The 21,589-nt window shown below is 46.5% G+C and overlaps 1 protein-coding gene across 4 annotated transcripts in view; it reads right to left on the bottom strand.

Annotated features, from left to right (window-relative positions):
* The window catches only part of pcsk7 (proprotein convertase subtilisin/kexin type 7), a 222,319-nt gene that overhangs the window by 29,836 nt on the left and 170,894 nt on the right, over positions 1-21,589 (bottom strand). For all 4 annotated transcript variants that reach the window (XM_078532565.1, XM_078532592.1, XM_078532583.1 and 1 more), the window contains 2 exons: positions 21,103-21,210; positions 16,972-17,074 (listed from right to left, as the gene is read on the bottom strand). In XM_078532565.1, coding sequence (XP_078388691.1) covers positions 16,972-17,074; positions 21,103-21,210 — 211 coding nt within the window. The remainder of the gene's footprint in view (positions 1-16,971; positions 17,075-21,102; positions 21,211-21,589) is intronic.

Genomic DNA, 21,589 nt, shown 5'->3' with positions numbered 1-21,589 from the left:
TACAACGTGCATGTAAAGCTGCTACAGCAACTCAGACTTCTTGTGGGGCTGTTGGCCAGATGGTCTGATGTGTCTGATTAGTGCCAAACGGGGGTTTGACCCCTGTTCTGGCTGGGGTGGGTTTGTGACTGCGAAGGAGGTCGTGGCACTGTACCTTCATTCAGAGAACTGAAGACGAAAGCCCATGTGAGCATCAGACATGGGCAGGACTGGATTTGGTGGCTGTGATGCCCACTGGCACTCCAGGCCAATCTCCTCTACACAGGGGCTGAGAGTGGATTAGGGGTGGTCTCAGCAGCAGCTCTCTCCAGGAGCATATTCCACTGACAGTCACTCAGCCCAGCAGCTTGAGTGAGAACTAATCACACTGGACTGGTCAACACTACAAACCGCTTCATCTCCCAAAATAAACTTGGTATTCCAGGAGATTATTCAGGGTTCAGAATCACTGGCCTTAACCGTAGCCAGTCACAAAAGCAAAAGGGTCCCCAAATACATGGACCAATGTGTGAGGTTCCCTAGATGGCCAAGGACTGGCCTGGATCAACACAAAGCTCAATGCATCCATCCATTCCAGACCTGCTAGTAACTGGGTGGTCAACCAGCCTGCAGGGCACTGGACAGTCAGCCCTAGACATCTTGGGAAGATGGAGAAAAACAAGACCTTCATTTACAGGCTGGAGTTTTGGTGGGGTGGCAGTGGCCCACCTTGGCTCTTTCGGAGAGCCATGAATGGATTTTATATCCATCAGCCAGCTAATGAGCAGCCATCGGGGCACCTGTCCCTGTAAAGGGAGAGATCCCACCTCTGTGCTGCTGACCAATCAGGAGGAGGATCAGCAGCTCCCCAGCGCTGCCACTGGGAGCGGTGGCCACTGCTGGTGCTGCACCCGGCCAGGAGCAGCAGCATGGGAGCTGCCATCAGAACAAGGTAAGTGGGTGGGGTGGGGATTGTGGGGGGGGGGGGGGGCGCGGTGTGTATATATATGTGTGTGTGTGTGTTTGTGTGTGCGATTGCCATCAGGAGGGCCATTGTGGGCCACAGAGTGCACAATCAGAAGGGCACTCCCCCAAGATGGACCCAGTCATTGTGAGGCTGTTAGGGTTCACTAAGTGTCTATTTGGCTATTTTGTGCTCAAGATGAAGCTAGTAGATTACAGATACTTGGACACTTACTGTCCACCCAACCCTGACAACTAATAAGTGCCAATGTGGAAAGTTGTTGCTGTGTTTGTGTATTGGCATAAGCCAATAGAACAGGAGCAAGTCAGGGGCTAGGAATCCTGACTCCCCAAAGCCTGTCCACGACCTACAAGGCACAAGTCAGGATTGTGATGAAATACTCTCCACTTGCCTGGATGAGTGCAGCTCCAACATTCAAGAATCTCGACACCATCCAGGACAATGCAGCCTGCTTGATTGGCACCCCCTCCACCACCTTCAACATTCACTCCCTCCACTACCAATGCGCAGTGGCAGCAGTGTGTACCATCTACAAGATGCACTGTGGGAACTCACCAAGGCTTCTTTGGCAGCATCTTCCACACCCACAACCTCCACCACTTAGAAGGACAAGGGCAGCAAACACCACCACCTGCAAGTTCCCCTCCAAGCCACAGACCATCCTAACTTGGAACTATATCGGCCGTTCCTTCATTGTCGCTGCCTCAAAATCCTGGAACTCCCTCCCTAACAGCACTGTGGGTGTACCTACGCCACATGGACTGCAGCGCTTCAAGAAGGCAGCTCACCACCACCTTCTCAAGAGCAACTAGGGATGGGCAATAAATGCTGGCCCAGCCAGCGACACCCACATCCCATGAGCGAATAATAAAAAAATAGAAACCATGCGGCACACACAAAGCAGTACGGCAAAGTTCGTACCGTTTTGAAGGTGAAATTCCCTGCCAGTCTTATCAAGAACATACACATCATCATACTCTCTATAGCATTAGGGCTCAGCATATTTACTGCAATGGTTTGTCAGGCCCCATTCTTATCATCAGCCCATCACTCCTGGCTGGTAGATTCACAAGCAATGACTGGATCCTTTGTCTTAAACACAGAAGTAACTGACCATGAAGTCAGTGATCTTCTGAAGCCAATTCTCAATCCACTTAGGGTAACAAACACTTCCCAGTTGAGTTACTATTTGGCAGAAAACACTCAAATGCATTGCAGCCTGAATGTAGTTACTTCTTGCAGTTGCGAAACTAGGTCTTCTTGCAATTAATTTAACACATGTTACAATATTAAATACAAACTGGAAACCTAGAAGATATAGTGAGAATTATAAGACAACAGATCATCTACTAATCTTTTTCTTGGTGAATATTTTTTCCCTGGTGTTTGATATCATCTTTCAGAGGAGATGCTAAACCAAGACCTCGTCTGCCTGTTCAGGTGAATGTAAAAAAAATGCGACAGCATTATTTGAAGAACGCTACGATCCCTGAAGACAGCAATAACTTTTAAAAAGAGACATGGGTTTCCCATGACTGACTCAAAAGAATGGCTTGTCAAAATTTCATGTTTCACGTGATAATAGCCAGATAATCTGTTTCTGTGATGCTGACTGAGGAATAAATATTGACCAGGACTCCTGGGGAAACCCCCTTGCTCTTCTTCCAAATTATGCCCCAGGACATTCTGTTTTCAATTTAATGTCTCATCGGAAAAATGGCACCTCTGACAGTACCGCACTCCCTCCGTACTGCTCTGGCGTGTTAACCTAGATTTTTGTGCTCAAGATGAAACACTCAAGACTACAGCTTTTACTGGAGCAAACAAACTAAAACCAACATTGACTAAACATTACTTAGTAGGCAACTATTACACTGAACTACAGAAAAGGACTCCCCATTAACTTCTTAACACAACCGAAAACCCTATGCCACATTTATACATTACACTGCACTCTCAGCAGAAATTTAGCCTTGTATATGAAGTCCCAAGCTGCTCCCAGCTTCAACAGGGAATCTTACAGTGTCCTTTTAACAAATGCCCCTTCACTCAATTTTTTTCAGCATAATCGAATGGACTTCCATTAGCAAGGCACCTCTGGAAGCTCCTTGATCTTTAAATCTCCACAAGCCTTTTCTCTTTAAACAGGAAATCCATTCATACCAGCACTCTGCTTGGTAGCAAACACAAAAAGCTGCCTTTTTCCTCTACCTGGCCTAGCAGCGCCTGTTTTTGGTCTTCTTACCCAAATCTCTCTATCTGACTGATTCAGAGAACCTGTGTGCAGCAAGACCAGCTGCCTCTTCCTTCGTGTCAAGGTGTTAAAACTTACATCTTACTTTCAATCATTTTTTGACCGGTCTCCATGGCAACCAGGTTACATGGGTTTGTCTCCAGGCAGATATCGTAGCAGGTCACATCCACCTCTTTCAAACAAAACTATCTGGTAAAGTCCAACAGTACAACAAGAGCAGGGAGTTCCTTCAGTGTCCCAGCAAACATTTATCCTTCAATCAACACTTCCAAATGGAGATTAACAGCTGATTTATTTTACTGGTGTTTGAGACAGCCTATGTGGAAATTGGTTGTTACAATTGCCTACAAATGGCAGTGACTATATTTTAAAAACAACTTACTGACTGTGGGCACTTACATCCTAAGTAGATGGAAGGTGCGATATAAACGCAAATTCGTTTTTTCCTTGTTTTTGAAGTGTGTGGGACCTGGGAACTCATGTTATATTTTCACGGCTGACCAGGAGATTTAATTTCGGGGTCAATTCAGAATCAGCGACATCTGATGGGCAAATACCAGGAAATTTCCTGTGGGTAAGGAATCTTCACCAAGTTCTGCTTGACTTTCAAATAGGCCACTGTCCTTAAAACGCAAACCTGGTAGATTCACAGCTGCAGTGACCCTGATCACTGAACTCTGCTGGAAAGTGCATGTCTGGAATCAGATGGGAACATGACTGAGCTTAGCCATGAAACCCTCACCCAGTGTGATAAGACTTTTAACACTTGCCCTGGGGGCATTAAAAATCAATGATGTACTGTGGAACCGGAGTTGTGTAATGGTGGCAGAATCTCTGTTAACCATATATCAATTGTATGCAGGTTGTGGGCATTTACTGGGGATTCACATGTGCCCTTATAAATAGAGGCAGACTGAAACTGTGGGGTCAGGAGGTGTATGCTTGTAATGTGTAACTCTATAAATAAATGTTTATAAAGTGTGCAAAGATTGGCTCCAGTTCTATCCTTTACTGACTAGATTATAACTCCCGTCCTAAAGAACGTTAGTGAACCAGTTGATTCAGGGTTCACACACCAAAAACAACCAGATAGATGAAATACCAATCAAGTGGAACTGTATCCCAGCAACGCCCATTCCTTTCAGGAGAGACAGATAGCGGAGAAGGGGTGGGGCACTGGATGTTTAGTTCTGAGAGATGACCAACGTGAACTAAAGCTCAGGAGAGCTGGAATTTGGAATCAGCCCTGCAACATTCACCTTCATCAGCTTTGTATCGTGTACAGGCTTTGGCTTCAATGAGCTTGAAGCTGTAAATTGAAAGGCAACTACTCGGATTGGTTCTTGCATTAAACAGAATGAGCTGCTTCAGCCCACAGGAAAGTATGGGGGAAAAGGCAGCAAAGTGTTTCATGGCTCTAGGGGAAACTGGAGCTTAAATCAAATTTGCTTCTAATGTTAGAGACAATGGAAAGTCCCCACTCACACAATTCCGATAAATTCCCAGAAAATCCTTGCCGTAAATTAATGTTCAATAAATGCGAAATTAACCCACATCGTCCTATCTAGAATGGTTATATGTAGAGTCTAGATGCAAGGATTGAGAGGTGATTTTTTTTTCTTAATGTTTGGTGTTGGGATGTTTATTTATGACAGATGAGTAAAGTATACTAAAGCACAAAAGAGTTGGATTTTGGAATAAATCATGTGACATTTATTACCATCTCCTTTACATTGTCAATTGACGTGGAATGAAATCGCCCTGAAGTGCCAATCCCTGGTTGCCCTGAGGGCATTAACAGTCAATGATGTACTATAGGACTGGAGTCAAGTGTAGTAGTGGTAGGACCTCTGCTAACTGTATATGAATTGTGTTTAATTGTATGTAAGTCGTGGGCATTAACTGGAGGCTCATATGTGCAGACTGGAAGTGTGGGGTTAGGAAGTGTATGTTTGTAATGCGTAACTCTGTAAATAAATGCTTATAAAGTGTACCAAGGGTGGCTCCAGTTCTATCCTTCACTGACTGGAATATAACAATCCCTGTCCGAAAGAACGTTAGTGAACCAGTTGAATTTTATGACAAAGCAGGCAGGTTTTCAGGATCATACCCTGGGATTAGTCAATAGGTTTACTGAATTCAATTTCACAATGTCGGAGGGGAGGGCGGAATTTAAAATCAGGGTTTCTGGTTCAATCCGATACCCATTAAACTACCATTAAAAAGGTCAGGACTTGGAGGGTTAATTACAGCAGTTGGCTGAAGTTTTCTAAATGGACAAACAGATGGGATGGATCCAAGCTGTGCTGGATACTTTACACTCTTACTGCCAAACATTTTCCAATAGGATGAAATGGCCCAAAGGCAAAACAGGAAGAGCGGCAGGCGACAGGGCTGGAGGGGAGCAGAAAATCTGTGTAAAACATTAACCACTCTGATACCGAGGAGAGTTTCCTGGTGCACTGTTGGCTTTAGAGTCATGCCCAGATTATCTCTACGGTGTGCTTAGCTGAAGATCGCCAGAGATCCAAAAACTGATTCCTTTTGTCGTCCTCTTCAAATCCTACTTCATGACTTGAGCACAAAAGTCAAGGCTGACACTCCAGTGCAGTACTGAGGGAGTGCTGCATTGTCAGAGGTGCCTTCTTTTAGAGGAGACGTTGAACTGAGGCCCCTGTCTACCCTCTCAGGTGGACATAAAAGATTTCCTGGCACTACTTGAAGAAGAGCAGGAGGGGTTTGCCCATTACCACATTGCTTGTGGGAGCTTGCTGTGAGCAAATTGGCTGCCACATTTCCTACATTACAACAGTGACTACACTTCAAAAGTACTTCAATGTGCTTTGAGTCGTCTGGTGGTTGTGAAAAGTGCGATATAAATGCAAGTCTTTCTTTTCTCTCTCTCTCTGGAGGTGGAATTCGAGACTGTGTACAAGTCCACCAGCCCTCTGGCAGCTCACTCCTGCGGCCAATCTTCAGACATAATCGTTAACAGTAAGAGCTCGAAGGATATTTTACCACAGCGGCTCCACAGCTGAACACGATCGTGTACCCACCCTACCTTTACACATGCCCTTCCAGCTGAGAATGCTGGACAACAATGAAAAGGAACAAACAGTTCAACGCCTCTTACTTCTTCCGTAGACTCAGACACACACAAGGACAACCTGAGCACCTAATGCCACTCGAGTGGGACTGATTAATTCCGAGCCCTTTCTGATTTGAAGGACTCGAGTCTCACACCAGACAACTCAATTACCATTTGGACTTCCAACATGTGGATACAACAGTGAATGAGGATGTCACTTTATATTCAAAACTGCAACTAGACCACCCAGAGTTGATGACATCATGGCCTGGCACATTGATTCCTTCTTTGACTGCATTAATATAATTGCAGCCTAGGGCTTCCTGCAGTAATTTTAAAGTTAAACTCACTGCCCTTAGCACTGATGAGTCAAACTCTTCAAATACGGTGCACAATCACCAGGGAACTTGGCAGCGAGGCCCACTTCCACATTTCAGCAGCAATCAGGCCACAGATTAACCTTTTCTGTGAAACATTATATTCACAAAGCTTGTGGCACAAAGGAATGTACAGCCAGGCTCCCTCACGCAATCGTAGCTTGGAAGCAACAGCGAAGGCTGGAGGCCACACTTCTCCTGCACTTGCCATGAAGTCGCCAGGCATATTTGCGGCCTTTTTGACACACCTGCCTGCCTCCGCAGGCTCTGGGTCGGCAGGGGACCCATTGCAAAGCTTTGCTGGGTGCTGCGTCAAAACTGCAACACAGAAGTGGCTGTGCTAGAGGCAACTAAGTCACAAGCAACATTTATGTCTCAGGCTCATATAGGCACTGCAATGCCAGCTGATGTGCTGCCCACAGCTACATCAAACAGGTGACCCAATGCAATGGTTAGCTCATCCATTTGCGTTCCTACTGCTTGCAAAGGCACTATCAGGTGAGGCAGAGTGCACAGTGAGAGGTGCGAGGGGTGGTGGCCAAGGGAGAAAGCAGGAATCTGGGGCTCAGCTGGCTACTTGTTGACTATTATTGACCTTGTGATATGATGTGTCACTGCTATGGCCAGCATCTATTGCCCATCCCTAATTGCCCTTGAGAAGGTGGTGGTGAGCTGCCTTCTTGAACTGCTGCAGTCCCGGTGGTGCAGGTACACCCACAGTGCTGTTAGGGAGGGAGTTCCAGGGTTTTGACCCAGCGACAGTGGAAAAACAGCTGAAATACTACCAAGTCAGGACGTTGTGTGACTTGGAGGGAAACTAGGAGGTGGTGGTGTTCCCATACATCTGCTGCCCTTGTTGTGCTAGGTGGTAGAGTTCATGGGTTTGGAAGGTGCTGCTGAAGGACTGAACTTTGGGAAGGGCAGCAGTGTGGTGAAATTGGATGTCCATGTCGTGCTCACTCACAGGTAAGAGTGCCAAAGAGTGAATATGGTCGGAGACACAATAGGAGGTGCAAGTAAGTCCCTGTCATGGCAGCTTTCAACGTTGTATCACTTCAACCATGAAATACAGAGCTCGTGGTGCAACAAAACTAACCTCCCGCCACTATCTTGCTTAGCCTCTCAGTCACTGCACAACTCTGTGGCTCACATTTAGGATCTTGTAACTTCTTGAGCTCATGTGAAAGTTGCAAGCGGGAGAATTGCTTTTAATGGGCCTTCACTTTCTGATTGTGATTATGCTGCTTCCATGAAAATACTTCATTTGCGGTCAGCTATTCAGCGGCTGAGTACAATGGTTGGCTTTTTTTTTTCCTCAAGATGGTTAACAAAATACCTGTGGTTACAGAATTATGCAGTAGAGAAGGAGGCCATTCAGCTCATTGTGTCAGTGCTGCTCTTTGCAAGAGCTATCCAATTAGCTGCACTACTTCCCCAGCTTTCACCATAGCCCTGCAATTTCTCCTTTACACGCACTGATCCTGTTTCCTCCTGAAAGTTATTGAATCTGCTTCCATCACCCTTTCAGGCACGCACATTCCAGATCATAATACAGTGTGCAAAGAAAATTCTTCTCATTTCCTCCCTGGATTTTATGCCAATTATCTTGCGTCTGTCTCTGCTGGTTACTGACTCTCCTGCCAGTGGAAACTGTTTCTGCTCCTCCGTCCTTATAAAAAAAACCCTCCATGAGAATGAGTAAATAAAAATAGTTTTAGAAACGGGAAGAAAACTAGAATTTATGAAGTGCCTTGGCTCACATCCTCAGAGCATCGCAAAGCGTCTCTGAAGTAATTCAGTACTTTAGAAGTGCAGCCCTATTTAAGTGAGGTAGCTCATTTGCACATTAATCCAGACATACACATTAAATTAAAACTCAATGAGAAAAGCCTTATAAATGCCCCTTCAGGAATTCCACTGCAAATTTACTGAGAGGTAAACTATTTACGTTATCGAGAAGTAATTGTCCACACAGGTACATAACATTAATCTCCCCACTTCTGTGAAAGGCGTTGAAAGCTGAATTTGAAGCAGGATGCCTACCAATAAAGGCATTTCTCAGAGGCTAAGCTAATATGTTCTTGTGAGGGTGAATGAGTGAGGGTGAGAATGTGAATCAGAGAGAAAGATGGAGAGTGAGAGTGATAGAGAGAGTGAGGCAGTGAGTTGGAGAGAAAATTAAGTCAGAGATGGAGAGAGGGCATGACAGAGAGCAATGAATATAGGGCAAGTTAGAGAGAGAGCTGGAGAGAAAGTGAGAAAGTGAAAGAAAGAGGTGAGTTTCACAGAGAGTGAGAGAAGAGAGTGGTCATTTGCAAAGATGGTGTGAAAGTGTGAATGTGTGTGGGAGAGACTGTGACGGGAGATTGGTGTGTGGGAGAGACTGACAGGAGATTGGTGTGTGGGAGTGACTGTGACAGGAGATTGGTGTGTGGGAGAGACTGACAGGAGATTGGTGTGTGGGAGTGACTGTGACAGGAGATTGGTGTGTGGGAGAGACTGTGACAGGAGATTGGTGTGTGGGAGAGACTGTGACAGGAGATTGGTGTGTGGGGGAGACTGTGACAGGAGATTGGTGTGTGGGAGAGACTGTGACAGGAGATTGGTGTGTGGGAGAGACTGTGACAGGAGATTGGTGTGTGGGGGAGATTGGTGTGTGGGAGAGACTGTGACAGGAGATTGGTGTGTGGGGGAGACTGTGACAGGAGATTGGTGTGTGGGAGAGACTGTGACAGGAGATTGGTGTGTGGGGGAGACTGTGACAGGAGATTGGTGTGTGGGAGAGACTGTGACCAGGAGATTGGTGTGTGGGGGAGACTGTGACAGGAGATTGGTGTGTGGGAGAGACTGTGACAGGAGATTGGTGTGTGGGAGAGACTGTGACAGGAGATTGGTGTGTGGGAGAGACTGTGACCAGGAGATTGGTGTGTGGGGGAGACTGTGACAGGAGATTGGTATGTGGGAGAGACTGTGACAGGGGATTGGTGTGTGGGGGAGACTGTGACAGGAGATTGTTTTTTGGGAGAGACTGTGACAGGAGATTGGTGTGTGGGAGAGACTGCGACAGGAGATTGGTGTGTGGAAGAGACTGTGATAGGAGATTGTTGTGTGGGGGAGACTGTGACAGGAGATTGTTGTGTGGGGGAGACTGTGACAGGAGATTGTTGTGTGGGAGAGACTGTGACAGGAGATTGGTGTGTGGGGGAGACTGTGACAGGAGATTGGTGTGTGGGAGAGACTGTGACCGGAGATTGGTGTGTGGGAGAGACTGTGACAGGAGATTGGTGTGTGGGAGAGACTGTGACAGGAGATTGGTGTGTGGGGGAGATTGTGACAGGAGATTGGTGTGTGGGAGAGACTGTGACAGGAGATTGGTGTGTGGGGGAGACTGTGACAGGAGATTGGTGTGTGGGAGAGACTGTGACAGGAGATTGGTGTGTGGGAGAGACTGTGACAGGAGATTGGTGTGTGGGAGAGACTGTGACAGGAGATTGGTGTGTGGGAGAGACTGTGACAGGAGATTGGTGTGTGGGAGAGACTGTGACAGGAGATTGGTGTGTGGGGGAGATTGGTGTGTGGGAGAGACTGTGACAGGAGATTGGTGTGTGGGGGAGACTGTGACAGGAGATTGGTGTGTGGGAGAGACTGTGACAGGAGATTGGTGTGTGGGGGAGACTGTGACAGGAGATTGGTGTGTGGGAGAGACTGTGACCAGGAGATTGGTGTGTGGGGGAGACTGTGACAGGAGATTGTTGTGTGGGAGAGACTGTGACAGGAGATTGGTGTGTGGGGGAGATTGGTGTGTGGGAGAGACTGTGACAGGAGATTGGTGTGTGGGGGAGACTGTGACAGGAGATTGGTGTGTGGGAGAGACTGTGACAGGAGATTGGTGTGTGGGGGAGACTGTGACAGGAGATTGGTGTGTGGGAGAGACTGTGACCAGGAGATTGGTGTGTGGGGGAGACTGTGACAGGAGATTGTTGTGTGGGAGAGACTGTGACAGGAGATTGGTGTGTGGGGGAGACTGTGACAGGAGATTGGTGTGTGGGAGAGACTGTGACCGGAGATTGGTGTGTGGGAGAGACTGTGACAGGAGATTGGTGTGTGGGAGAGACTGTGACAGGAGATTGGTGTGTGGGGGAGATTGTGACAGGAGATTGGTGTGTGGGAGAGACTGTGACAGGAGATTGGTGTGTGGGGGAGACTGTGACAGGAGATTGGTGTGTGGGAGAGACTGTGACAGGAGATTGGTGTGTGGGGGAGACTGTGACAGGAGATTGGTGTGTTGGAGAGACTGTGACAGGAGATTGGTGTGTGGGAGAGACTGTGACAGGAGATTGTTGTGTGGGAGAGACTGTGACAGGAGATTGGTGTGTGGGAGAGACTGTGACAGGAGATTGGTGTGTGGGAGAGACTGTGACAGGAGATTGGTGTGTGGGAGAGACTGTGACAGGAGATTGGTGTGTGGGAGGGACTGTGACAGGAGATTGGTGTGTGGGAGAGACTGTGACAGGAGATTGGTGTGTGGGAGAGACTGTGACAGGAGATTGGTGTGTGGGAGAGACTGTGACAGGAGATTGGTGTGTGGGAGGGACTGTGACAGGAGATTGGTGTGTGGGAGAGACTGTGACAGGAGATTGGTGTGTGGGGGAGACTGTGACAGGAGATTGGTGTGTGGGGGAGTCTGTGACAGGAGATTGGTGTGTGGGGGAGACTGTGACAGGAGATTGGTGTGTGGGAGAGACTGTGACAGGAGATTGGTATGTGGGGGAGACTGTGACAGGCGACTGGTGTGTGGGAGAGACTGTGACCAGGAGATTGGTGTGTGGGGGAGACTGTGACAGGAGATTGGTGTGTGGGAGAGACTGTGACAGGAGATTGGTGTGTGGGAGAGACTGTGACAGGAGATTGGTGTGTGGGAGGGACTGTGACAGGAGATTGGTGTGTGGAGGAGATTGGTGTGTGGGAGAGACTGTGACAGGAGATTGGTGTGTGGGGGAGACTGTGACAGGAGATTGGTGTGTGGGAGAGACTGTGACAGGAGATTGGTGTGTGGGGGAGACTGTGACAGGAGATTGGTGTGTGGGAGAGACTGTGACCAGGAGATTGGTGTGTGGGGGAGACTGTGACAGGAGATTGGTGTGTGGGAGAGACTGTGACAGGAGATTGGTGTGTGGGAGAGACTGTGACAGGAGATTGGTGTGTGGGAGAGACTGTGACCAGGAGATTGGTGTGTGGGGGAGACTGTGACAGGAGATTGGTATGTGGGAGAGACTGTGACAGGGGATTGGTGTGTGGGGGAGAATGTGACAGGAGATTGTTTTTTGGGAGAGACTGTGACAGGAGATTGGTGTGTGGGAGAGACTGCGACAGGAGATTGGTGTGTGGGAGAGACTGTGACAGGAGATTGTTGTGTGGAAGAGACTGTGACAGGAGATTGGTGTGTGGGAGAGACTGTGACAGGAGATTGGTGTGTGGAAGAGACTGTGACAGGAGATTGTTGTGTGGGGGAGACTGTGACAGGAGATTGTTGTGTGGGGGAGACTGTGACAGGAGATTGTTGTGTGGGAGAGACCGTGACAGGAGATTGGTGTGTGGGGGAGACTGTGACAGGAGATTGGTGTGTGGGAGAGACTGTGACCGGAGATTGGTGTGTGGGAGAGACTGTGACAGGAGATTGTTGTGTGGGAGAGACTGTGACAGGAGATTGGTGTGTGGGGGAGATTGTGACAGGAGATTGGTGTGTGGGAGAGACTGTGACAGGAGATTGGTGTGTGGGAGAGACTGTGACAGGAGATTGGTGTGTGGGAGAGACTGTGACAGGAGATTGGTGTGTGGGGAAGCTGTGACAGGAGATTGGTGTGTGGGAGAGACTGTGACAGGAGATTGGTGTGTGGGAGAGACTGTGACAGGAGATTGTTGTGTGGGAGAGACTGTGACAGGAGATTGGTGTGTTGCAGAGACTGTGACAGGAGATTGGTGTGTGGGAGAGACTGTGACAGGAGATTGGTGTGTGGGAGAGACTGTGACAGGAGATTGGTGTGTGGGAGGGACTGTGACAGGAGATTGGTGTGTGGGAGGGACTGTGACAGGAGATTGGTGTGTGGGGGAGACTGTGACAGGAGATTGGCGTGTGGGAGGGACTGTGACAGGAGATTGGTGTGTGGGAGGGACTGTAACAGGAGATTGGTGTGTAGGAGAGACTGTAACAGGAGATTGGTGTGTAGGAGAGACTGTAACAGGAGATTGGTGTGTGGGAGAGACTGTGACAGGAGATTGGTGTGTGGGAGAGACTGTGACAGGGGATTGGTGTGTGGGAGAGACTGTGACCGGAGATTGGTGTGTGGGGGAGACTGTGACAGGAGATTGGTGTGTGGGGGAGACTGTGACAGAGACTAACAGGATGGCAGGATTCATTGTCTGAGAGGGCTGAAGCACCTGGACTTACTCAGAAGATAAGAAGGAAGCAAAGCCAATGTTAACTGCTAGGCCTCATTTTGTTATCTGACATTGACCTCCTACCTGAGGTCAGCAGAAGCTATGCCACTCCTGGACCAATAAATCCTCATAAGAATAAAAAATACCACTTTCGGTCTACTGCATCCCACCAGCTTTCTCTGGCGGGTTTGACACTGTGTGGCCCATGCACCATTCTGTTCAGGTGGAGCGAGGAGTTTAAAATTAACAGAGGGTGAGTGTGAGACAGAGAATGAGTGGGAAAGAGTGTGTGTCAGATGCTGCCTGTGTGTGTGTGTGTTAGTGTTTGTGTGTGTGTGTGTGTGTTAATGTCTGTGTGTGTGTGCGCGTGTGGTTAGTATCTGTATGCACACATGTGTGTGTTAGTGTCTGAGTGCGTGTGTTAGTGTCTGAGTGCGTGTGTTAGTGTCTGAGTGCGTGTGTTAGTGCGTGTGTTAGTGTCTGAGTGCGTGTGTTAGTGCGTGTGTTAGTGTCTGAGTGCGTGTGTTAGTGCGTGTGTTAGTGTCTGAGTGCGTGTGTTAGTGCGTGTGCTAGTGTCTGAGTGTGTGTGTGTTAGTGCGTGTGTTAGTGTCTGAGTGTGTGTTAGTGCGTGTGTTAGTGTCTGAGTGTGTGTGTGTTAGTGCGTGTATTAGTGTCTGAGTGTGTGTTAGTGCGTGTGTTAGTGTCTGAGTGTGTGTGTTAGTGCATGTGCTAGTGTCTGAGTGTGTGTGTTAGTGTGTGTGCTAGTGTCTGAGTGTGTGTGTTAGTGCGTGTGTTAGTGTCTGAGTGCGTGTGTTAAGTGTCTGAGTGCGTGTGTTAGTGCGTGTGTTAGTGTCTGAGTGCGTGTGTTAGTGCGTGTGTTAGTGTCTGAGTGCGTGTGTTAGTGTCTGAGTGTGTGTGTTAGTGCGTGTGTTAGTGTCTGAGTGTGTGTGTTAGTGCGTGTGTTAGTGTCTGAGTGTGTGTGTTAGTGCGTGTGTTAGTGTCTGAGTGTGTGTGTTAGTGCGTGTGTTAGTGTCTGAGTTTGTGTGTTAGTGCGTGTGTTAATGTCTGAGTGTGTGTTAGTGCGTGTGCTAGTATCTGAGTGTGTGTGTTAGTGCGTGTGCTAGTGTCTGAGTGTGTGTGTTAGTGCGTGTGTTAGTGTCTGAGTGTGTGTGTGTTAGTGCGTGTGTTAGTGTCTGAGTGTGTGTGTTAGTGCGTGTGCTAGTGTCTGAGCGTGTGTGTTAGTGCATGTGCTAGTGTCTGAGTGTGTGTGTGTGTTAGTGCGTGTGTTAGTGTGTTCGTGCGTGTGTGTTCGTGCGTGTGTTAGTGTGTTCGTGCGTGTGTTCGTGCGTGTGTGTTCGTGCGTGTGTGTTCGTGCGTGTGTGTGTGTGTGTGTGTATGTGTGCGTGAGAGAGGGAGAGAGACAGACAGAAATGGAGCTAAGTCATTTGCTATTTGTTAAACCCACTTTGTAAAAATAATTACTGGGTTCAGAAGAATTAAAAGGTTCAGACAGAGAGAATGTCAGGGATGCTAAATAAACTGAAAACATGTGCTTCAATTTCAAACGTTCTTTAGAAATTGTTACAAAAACGCTGGTGGCTGTTGCCAGTGATGACAGAATGATGGACGAACATCTATAATTCATACCCGTGAACCACAGAAATTACTCAACAATAGTTATCCAAAGAATGCAGGCTGCAGTAGGAAGGATTCGTTCAAAGTGTTCCCAGACATCAGGTGATGTTAACAAAGGGCAGCTTATGAAGCACACATTAGTTAAAACTTTAGAAATTCAATTCTTCTGCCATTGAGTTTACATGGTGGCTTCCTTCAGCCTGTAAGAGGGACTGGAGAGAAGGTCACAGGAGAGGCCCAGGGAAATTGTACTCCCTAATAGTTCGTCTCTTTTTAACCACCTCAGAAATCAATCCAATCCAAAAAGAACTGTCTGCCTGACAACTGATTTGTAAACTGATCTCAGTGATGTTGCGCTGGGGAAGGAAAAGAAAGCGGGAGGAACACTGAGGTGAATTGTAGAGCTCGAGCGGGAAAAAACTCAAATGTTGACCAGGACTGAATTAAAACAGACGGCACATCTTAAAATGAAAAAGAAATCTACAACTGGCATTTCTGTAACGCCTTTCATGACATCAGGATGTCCCAAAGCGCTTTACAGCCAATGAAGTACTTTTGAAGTATAGTCATTGTTGTAGGAAACACGACAGCCAATTTGCAGCATAACCAGCAAGATCATTTTTTCTGAAAGTGATGTTGATTTAGGAATAAATATCAGCCAAGATACTGGGGAATACTTACCTGTTCTCCTTTGAATTGTGCCATGAGGTTTTTTTTACAATCACTTGAGAGTGTTAATGGGATCCGAGCAGATTAGTGAAGCAGAAACCAAGACACAGAGCTTTTCTTTATAGAGAGAGTTTATTGACTTTGTTCAGTCTCACAGCTCTCCTCTCACTCAATCCTGTGTCCCAGCTATCCCCTATTTATACATAAGCCTCTGGACTGGGGCTTAAACCTATGACTTACTGACCCAGAGGTGAGAATGCTACCAACCAGAGGATAGGCCTTGTCCCCTATTTATACTCTTTAGTAAAACAAACTCAATAAATTAAACAAAAATCAATAAACGAGGGGGAGTGACAGCTCCTGGTGGGTAACAAAAATCAAAACGTCAAAGGAAACTTAACTAATTAAACAAAAACATCATTTCCTGGGGTGATGATGCACCCCAGTCCTCGGGGAGCCCTCCGATTGCAGAAGACCTCTAGCGTACCGGTGGACACTGCGTGCCCCCTCGCAGAGCCACCAGGCTGCGAACATAGCCACGGAGGAGAGGCATACATGTCCCCTATTCATATGTGCTCACAGTACTTAATTAAACAACACGCTTCACCTGTATTACCTAACAATATTAACATACCATTAACAGAGAGTACATATGGGCCCTCGGTTTAATGTCTCATTTGACAGACTGCACGTCCCTCAGTGCTGCACTAGACTGTCAACTTGGATTACGTGCTCAAGTCCTAGAGTGGGCCTTGAACCCATGACCTCCTGAGTTGAAGGTGGGAATGCAGCCAAAAAAGCCAAGGCTGACACCTTAATTATGTAAAAAAATACGATCTAATTCCAGAAAACTAGGGACACTGAAATATAATACAAAATACAGCACAAGGCATTTCACAAATGAGTGTATGAAAGTGGACACTAAGCCAGCAAGGAAGAAATGAGGAAAGCTTGATTGAAAATCTTAAGTTCGGAAGAGGTTTTTAAAACGTTGAGAGTAGTAAGGAAACAGTGAGCTGCAGAGAGGAAGTTCCAGAGAACAAGCGCCAATGTGGCTGAAGGCTTTGCGACTACTGGTGGGACAAAGAAAGTGGGAATGCGTTAAAGGCTAGAGTCAGAAGACTAGTGGGTGTGGAAAGAGCGCAGAGGCTGGAAAAGATTGCAGAGGTGGGGCAAAGCGCATCATGGAGGGACACGAAGAAGATGGCCAGGATTTGAAATTCGACACCTTGGCAGGTTGGGAACAAGTGTAGTTTGGTAGGGATAACAGTCATGGACTTGCAAGATTGAGCATTCAACAAAATGGGCGATTGTGTTTTGAACATGTTGGGAGTTTATGGAGCCTAGGAGCCCAACAAGGAGAACATTGGAGAAACTGCACCTTAAGGTGACAGAAGTATGGACACAGGTTTCAGTGGTAATGCAGGAGATGAAGGTGGAAGCAGGCAGCATTATAGAGATAGAAGTAAGAGGCCTTGATCGGAGTCATCGTGCTCAATTCCTTACTGTTCAAACTGCCCATTAACCACAGAGGCTTCCTACTTACCATTCCATGAAATCTCCAGCTTGTTGGGGTGAAAGGGAATGAACTTGGCCTCTTCCTCGAAAGGACTAGTGTAAGAGCTGAGGAACGGCACAGATTCCCAGACCTGGATTGGAAGATGAACACGTGTTTAAATAATAACCAGTTGATCGCCAGATATGTTTTGAGATTATTATACACCTGTACAGTAGCCTTGCAGAAAAATAATGAATACTGCTGAAAAGGGAGGAATGTTGATGAAGATTTTCACCTTACACTCATCGGGACAAATGCAAGAATGACAAATTTCAAATGATCACAGCCATTTTATACACAGGAGAAAATAAAATAAAATAACTATACAAAATAATGGAAAGGCGTGGAGAGAAGTTCAGTTAAAATGTCATAAATCCTGTAAAAGGTTTTTTTATTATTCGTTCATGTTATGTGAACATCACTGGCTAGGCCACCATTTATTGCCCATCCCTTGTTCAGAGGGTATTTAAGAGCCAACCACATTGCTGTGGGTCTGGAGTCACATGCGGCCAGACCAGGTAAGGACAGCAGATTTCCTTCCCTAAAGGGCATTAGTGAACCAGATGACAATGGTTTCATGGTCATCATCAGACTTTTAATTCCAGATTTAAAAAAATAAATTAAATTCAAATTTCACTATCTGCCATGGTGGGATTCAAATTCATAGCATTACCCGGGGATCTCTGGAATACTAGTCCAGTGACAATACTACTATACCACCAGCTCCCCCACACACAGCATTTTTGTTTAGCTGGCTGTAAATTGCCTTGGCTCCACCTGGATTTCTAGTCTGCATCCCCACCCCATGGAATCCACATCCTCCCATAGGAAAGCAGCCCCAGAGGCTGATGAGATTGTCAAACAGCAGCCCTTTAGATGAGTTTCGGCACCTCCAGAGGCAGTAGCTTCATTCTCATTTGCCTTACAATGTTGGTTCTGTCGTCATGTACAGTGGCCTTTGATCAGAAACATCCCCCGGGCACCAAATCACAGCTCACTGTGTGGAATCAGACAGACCTCGAACAGGATGACTACTGCAAGCACACTCTAACTGCTTTAACATGATACTATGAGACAATCCCTTTTGCTCATATCAAAGATGAAAGTGTGGTAAGCATGGTGCTGGACAGAGGATCTAGATGTCCTGCATTCAGGTCGCATTGGAGCAAGTTGTGAAATTGCATTTGGAAATTTGTGGGATCGCTCCACAAAAAATTGTGACCATGAAAACTTGTAGAAATCCAAATGGTCCAGTAATGGCACTCAGGCATGTATCCATTTTGGCATCCAGTCCTACATTATTGCTCAATTCTTAATATCCTCTTAAATGCCTTAGCTAGTTACTCAGTTATAAAATCAATTACTCAACTATGGCCTAACTCAATGAAATGAGTGCAAGCTTATCAGTATCAGCCACATCCTGAGAACAACTTGAACAACCAGCAAATTATCTTTAGGGTGATTTTTTTTTACCTGCCTCCATTCCTTGCTGTTTCCTCCATTTCCTCGGTTGAAATGTGGTCTCTTGGTTCTAGTTTCCATGTGCAACTGAAAGGCCTGACCTCATGCTATAGTTCAACGTAATTCTATGCAATATGACTTTGAAAGGTGCTATTGATAATACAGGAGAGTATTTAATGTTAGAAGTATGATTCACCTCCATTATCGGCTACCTGTACGAACAGGGTCGATGTAAACTGACATAAATGGCGTTGGATGGCAGCAACATTTCTTGCAAATGAGGAGGGACAGTCTCCCATGATCCACATTACGACTGGGTTTCCACATTATACAGAGCTCAGCATTTACCCAAAGTGTATAAAACTGTGGAGCCAGCAGAGAGGTTTGGGTGTTCAGGTACACGAATCACTAAAACCTGGTGTACAGGTACCAAAAAAAGCATCAAAAGGCTAATGAAATGTTGGCCATGGACCTCTAGGGAATTGGAGCACAAACGAGAGGGAGTTATACTCGAGTTGTACAAAGCACTGGTAAGACACCATCTGCAGTGACTGTGTTCATGTTTGCAACACTGGACCTCAGGAACAATATATTGAACTTGGAGGAGGTGAAGTACAGATTCACCAGGATGATATTGGGGTGAAGAGTATTAAATCATGACAACATCGTGCACGCCTGGCTTTGGATTCCCCTGTGTTTAGAACTTTGTGGGGCAATCCAATCAATGTATTTATAATGACAAAAGGGCTCAAAGAGACTAGATACAGAGAAGCTGCTGGAGGAATCGAGAATACAGGGGCACAGTCTTAATATCAGAAGGAAACCATTCAGGGATGAAATTAGAAATACTTTTTAACAAAAGGATTGTGGAAATTTGGAATTGTCTCCCCCAAAAAGCTGTCGATGCTAGAGTAATTGAGATTTCTAAGACTGAGGTCGGGACAGAATTTCATTAGCTAAGGGGATCAAAGAATATAGAGCAACAGTGGGTAAATGGAGGTACAGATCAGCCAAGATCTAATTGATTGGTGGGACAATCACAAGGGGCTGAATGGCCTACTTCAGTTCCTATATGGGAACATGGTATACAAAGATCCTCCTAAGATGGGAACAATTTAAACAGCTGAGTACATGTGCATTGTAGATCTTGTGGCGCAATGGGCAGCATCCCTGCCTCTAAGCCAGAAGCTCCAGGTTCAAGTCCCACCCCAGGACTTGTTGACCAAGGAAGACATGTTTGTAATGCAGCCAAACAGGTTGAGCATTGACCTACAAGCCTTTCCAACACACAATAAGAATGGGAGAGATTCCTGGTCAGCAATGCAATGGAAAGAAAACTTGAGTCTCTACCACCACTATCCATAAGCTCCATGTTACAACATGCATGGAAAGATTGCATGTTACACAGCTACTCAGACTCCCTGAGTGAACTGTAACATGCTGCTGCCACAAGTGTGTTAAGTGAGGAGCGCTTGGGGGGGGAGGCCCATATCGTTGCAAGGCTGGGTATCACGGAGTTGGTAGTTTCTTAATGTGCGTGTGGTTGTTTTCTGCAGGAACTCATACTGTGCTTTATGGTGATTCAATTTGGAGTCAGTTCCAGCTACTCAACTGTTGATCTCCATCAGGCACAGCACAGAAGGAACATCTTACAGAGCCTGTATTAGAAGTGTGAAAGACCAGTAATTCAGCTAGAACGTTGGCTGCCATTTTCCATTTCTTCCCCTTCTCTCCTTAGGACCATACAAGTACAAATGTATAGCCGCAAAGCTAAAAGGAGTGACAAACTTAATTGGCTGGCTAAACACAAGCAAGAGGTCTTGTGGTGCAGTGATAGTTTCCCTGCCTCTGAGCCCAGAAACTCTAGGTTCAAGTCTCACTCCAGGACTTAATGCTCAAGGAAGGTGCATTCATATCCTGCTGACATCAGCCATTGGTGTATTCCTTTCCATGTGATGTGTAGCCTCAAAGCCAAAAGGAGAGACAAATTTTATTGGCTGGTGATTCCAGGTGATGGAAAGAAAGTGAAGCCTCTGCTATCACTACAGGATGCATGGAAAAGTCCATATTGCCACAGCAGCTTGGACTCATTAGGGGTGCTGGTTGGCTCAGTTGGCTGGACAACTGCTGTGCATCAGATTGGCCCATGGGGATCGATCCCTGTTCCGGCTAGGGTGGATTCGGGACCTACCTCCTTGCCCCACCTGTGGTGGAGGTCTTGGCGCTGTGGGTCAGACCTGCCTTCGGGCAGACAACCCAAGAAGAAGAAGAAATGCAAGTGGTACCACCTAGAACAGATGCAGTGTATGGGGAGATTCCTTTACTCAGGCCATTTTCTCAGGCTCCCATGATTTATCAATGTTTAACAGGAAGTCTCACATTCAGGACTGCTGTTCAAGAAAAATAGCTTTAAAATATTATATTTTTTTAAAAGAAAGATATGATATCAGTTAGCATTGATTACATTATCAGGAAACTGCACCCAAAACATTCCTGAACACAGCAGCACGAGGAAGCAAAACTATTAACAGTGATAAAACCATTAAATCTAGGGTGTGCTTACGTCAATCAGCAGGAAGAACGATGACTGACTCTTCTTCACCCTGAGCCTACTCGATACCGCTCACTGGGGATTAGCAACTCACCACAACTACGTACCTTTGCAGCATTAACCATCCGCCAGGCATTAAGCAACCCGAAACCATGCTGGTGACTATGGCTGAATCCGGCACCATTCACTTGCCATCCAGCGACGCGGTCATCAAACTAAAGAAAAAAAACAACAATAAAAGCTATGTTGCGACAAGTGGATTAAGAACCATTTTCCACTCCTCAGCAGTTGTGATCCTCACCACCCCATGTACAATATCCTATCCCATTAATGGGTGCTAGCCGTGACTCAGTGGGCAATCCACTTGCCTCTGAATTAGAAGATTGTGGGTCCAAGTCCCAATGTGGTACTGAAGGAATGCTGCACTGTTGGGGGTGCTGAATTTCAGAAGAGACCTTAAACCAAGGCCCCAAATCCGTTCTCAACAGAACAGAATGCACAACTTTGAAGAAGAGCAAGGAAGCTCTCTGCAAAGTCCTGGCCAATGTTTTCCCCTTGATCAATAGTTTCTCTGGTCATTGCTGTTTATGGAGC

The sequence above is a fragment of the Cetorhinus maximus genome, chromosome 2, assembly GCF_964194155.1.
Source record: "Cetorhinus maximus chromosome 2, sCetMax3.hap1.1, whole genome shotgun sequence".
Taxonomy (NCBI): domain Eukaryota; kingdom Metazoa; phylum Chordata; class Chondrichthyes; order Lamniformes; family Cetorhinidae; genus Cetorhinus; species Cetorhinus maximus.
This window is presented reverse-complemented; position numbering and strand designations above follow the sequence as displayed.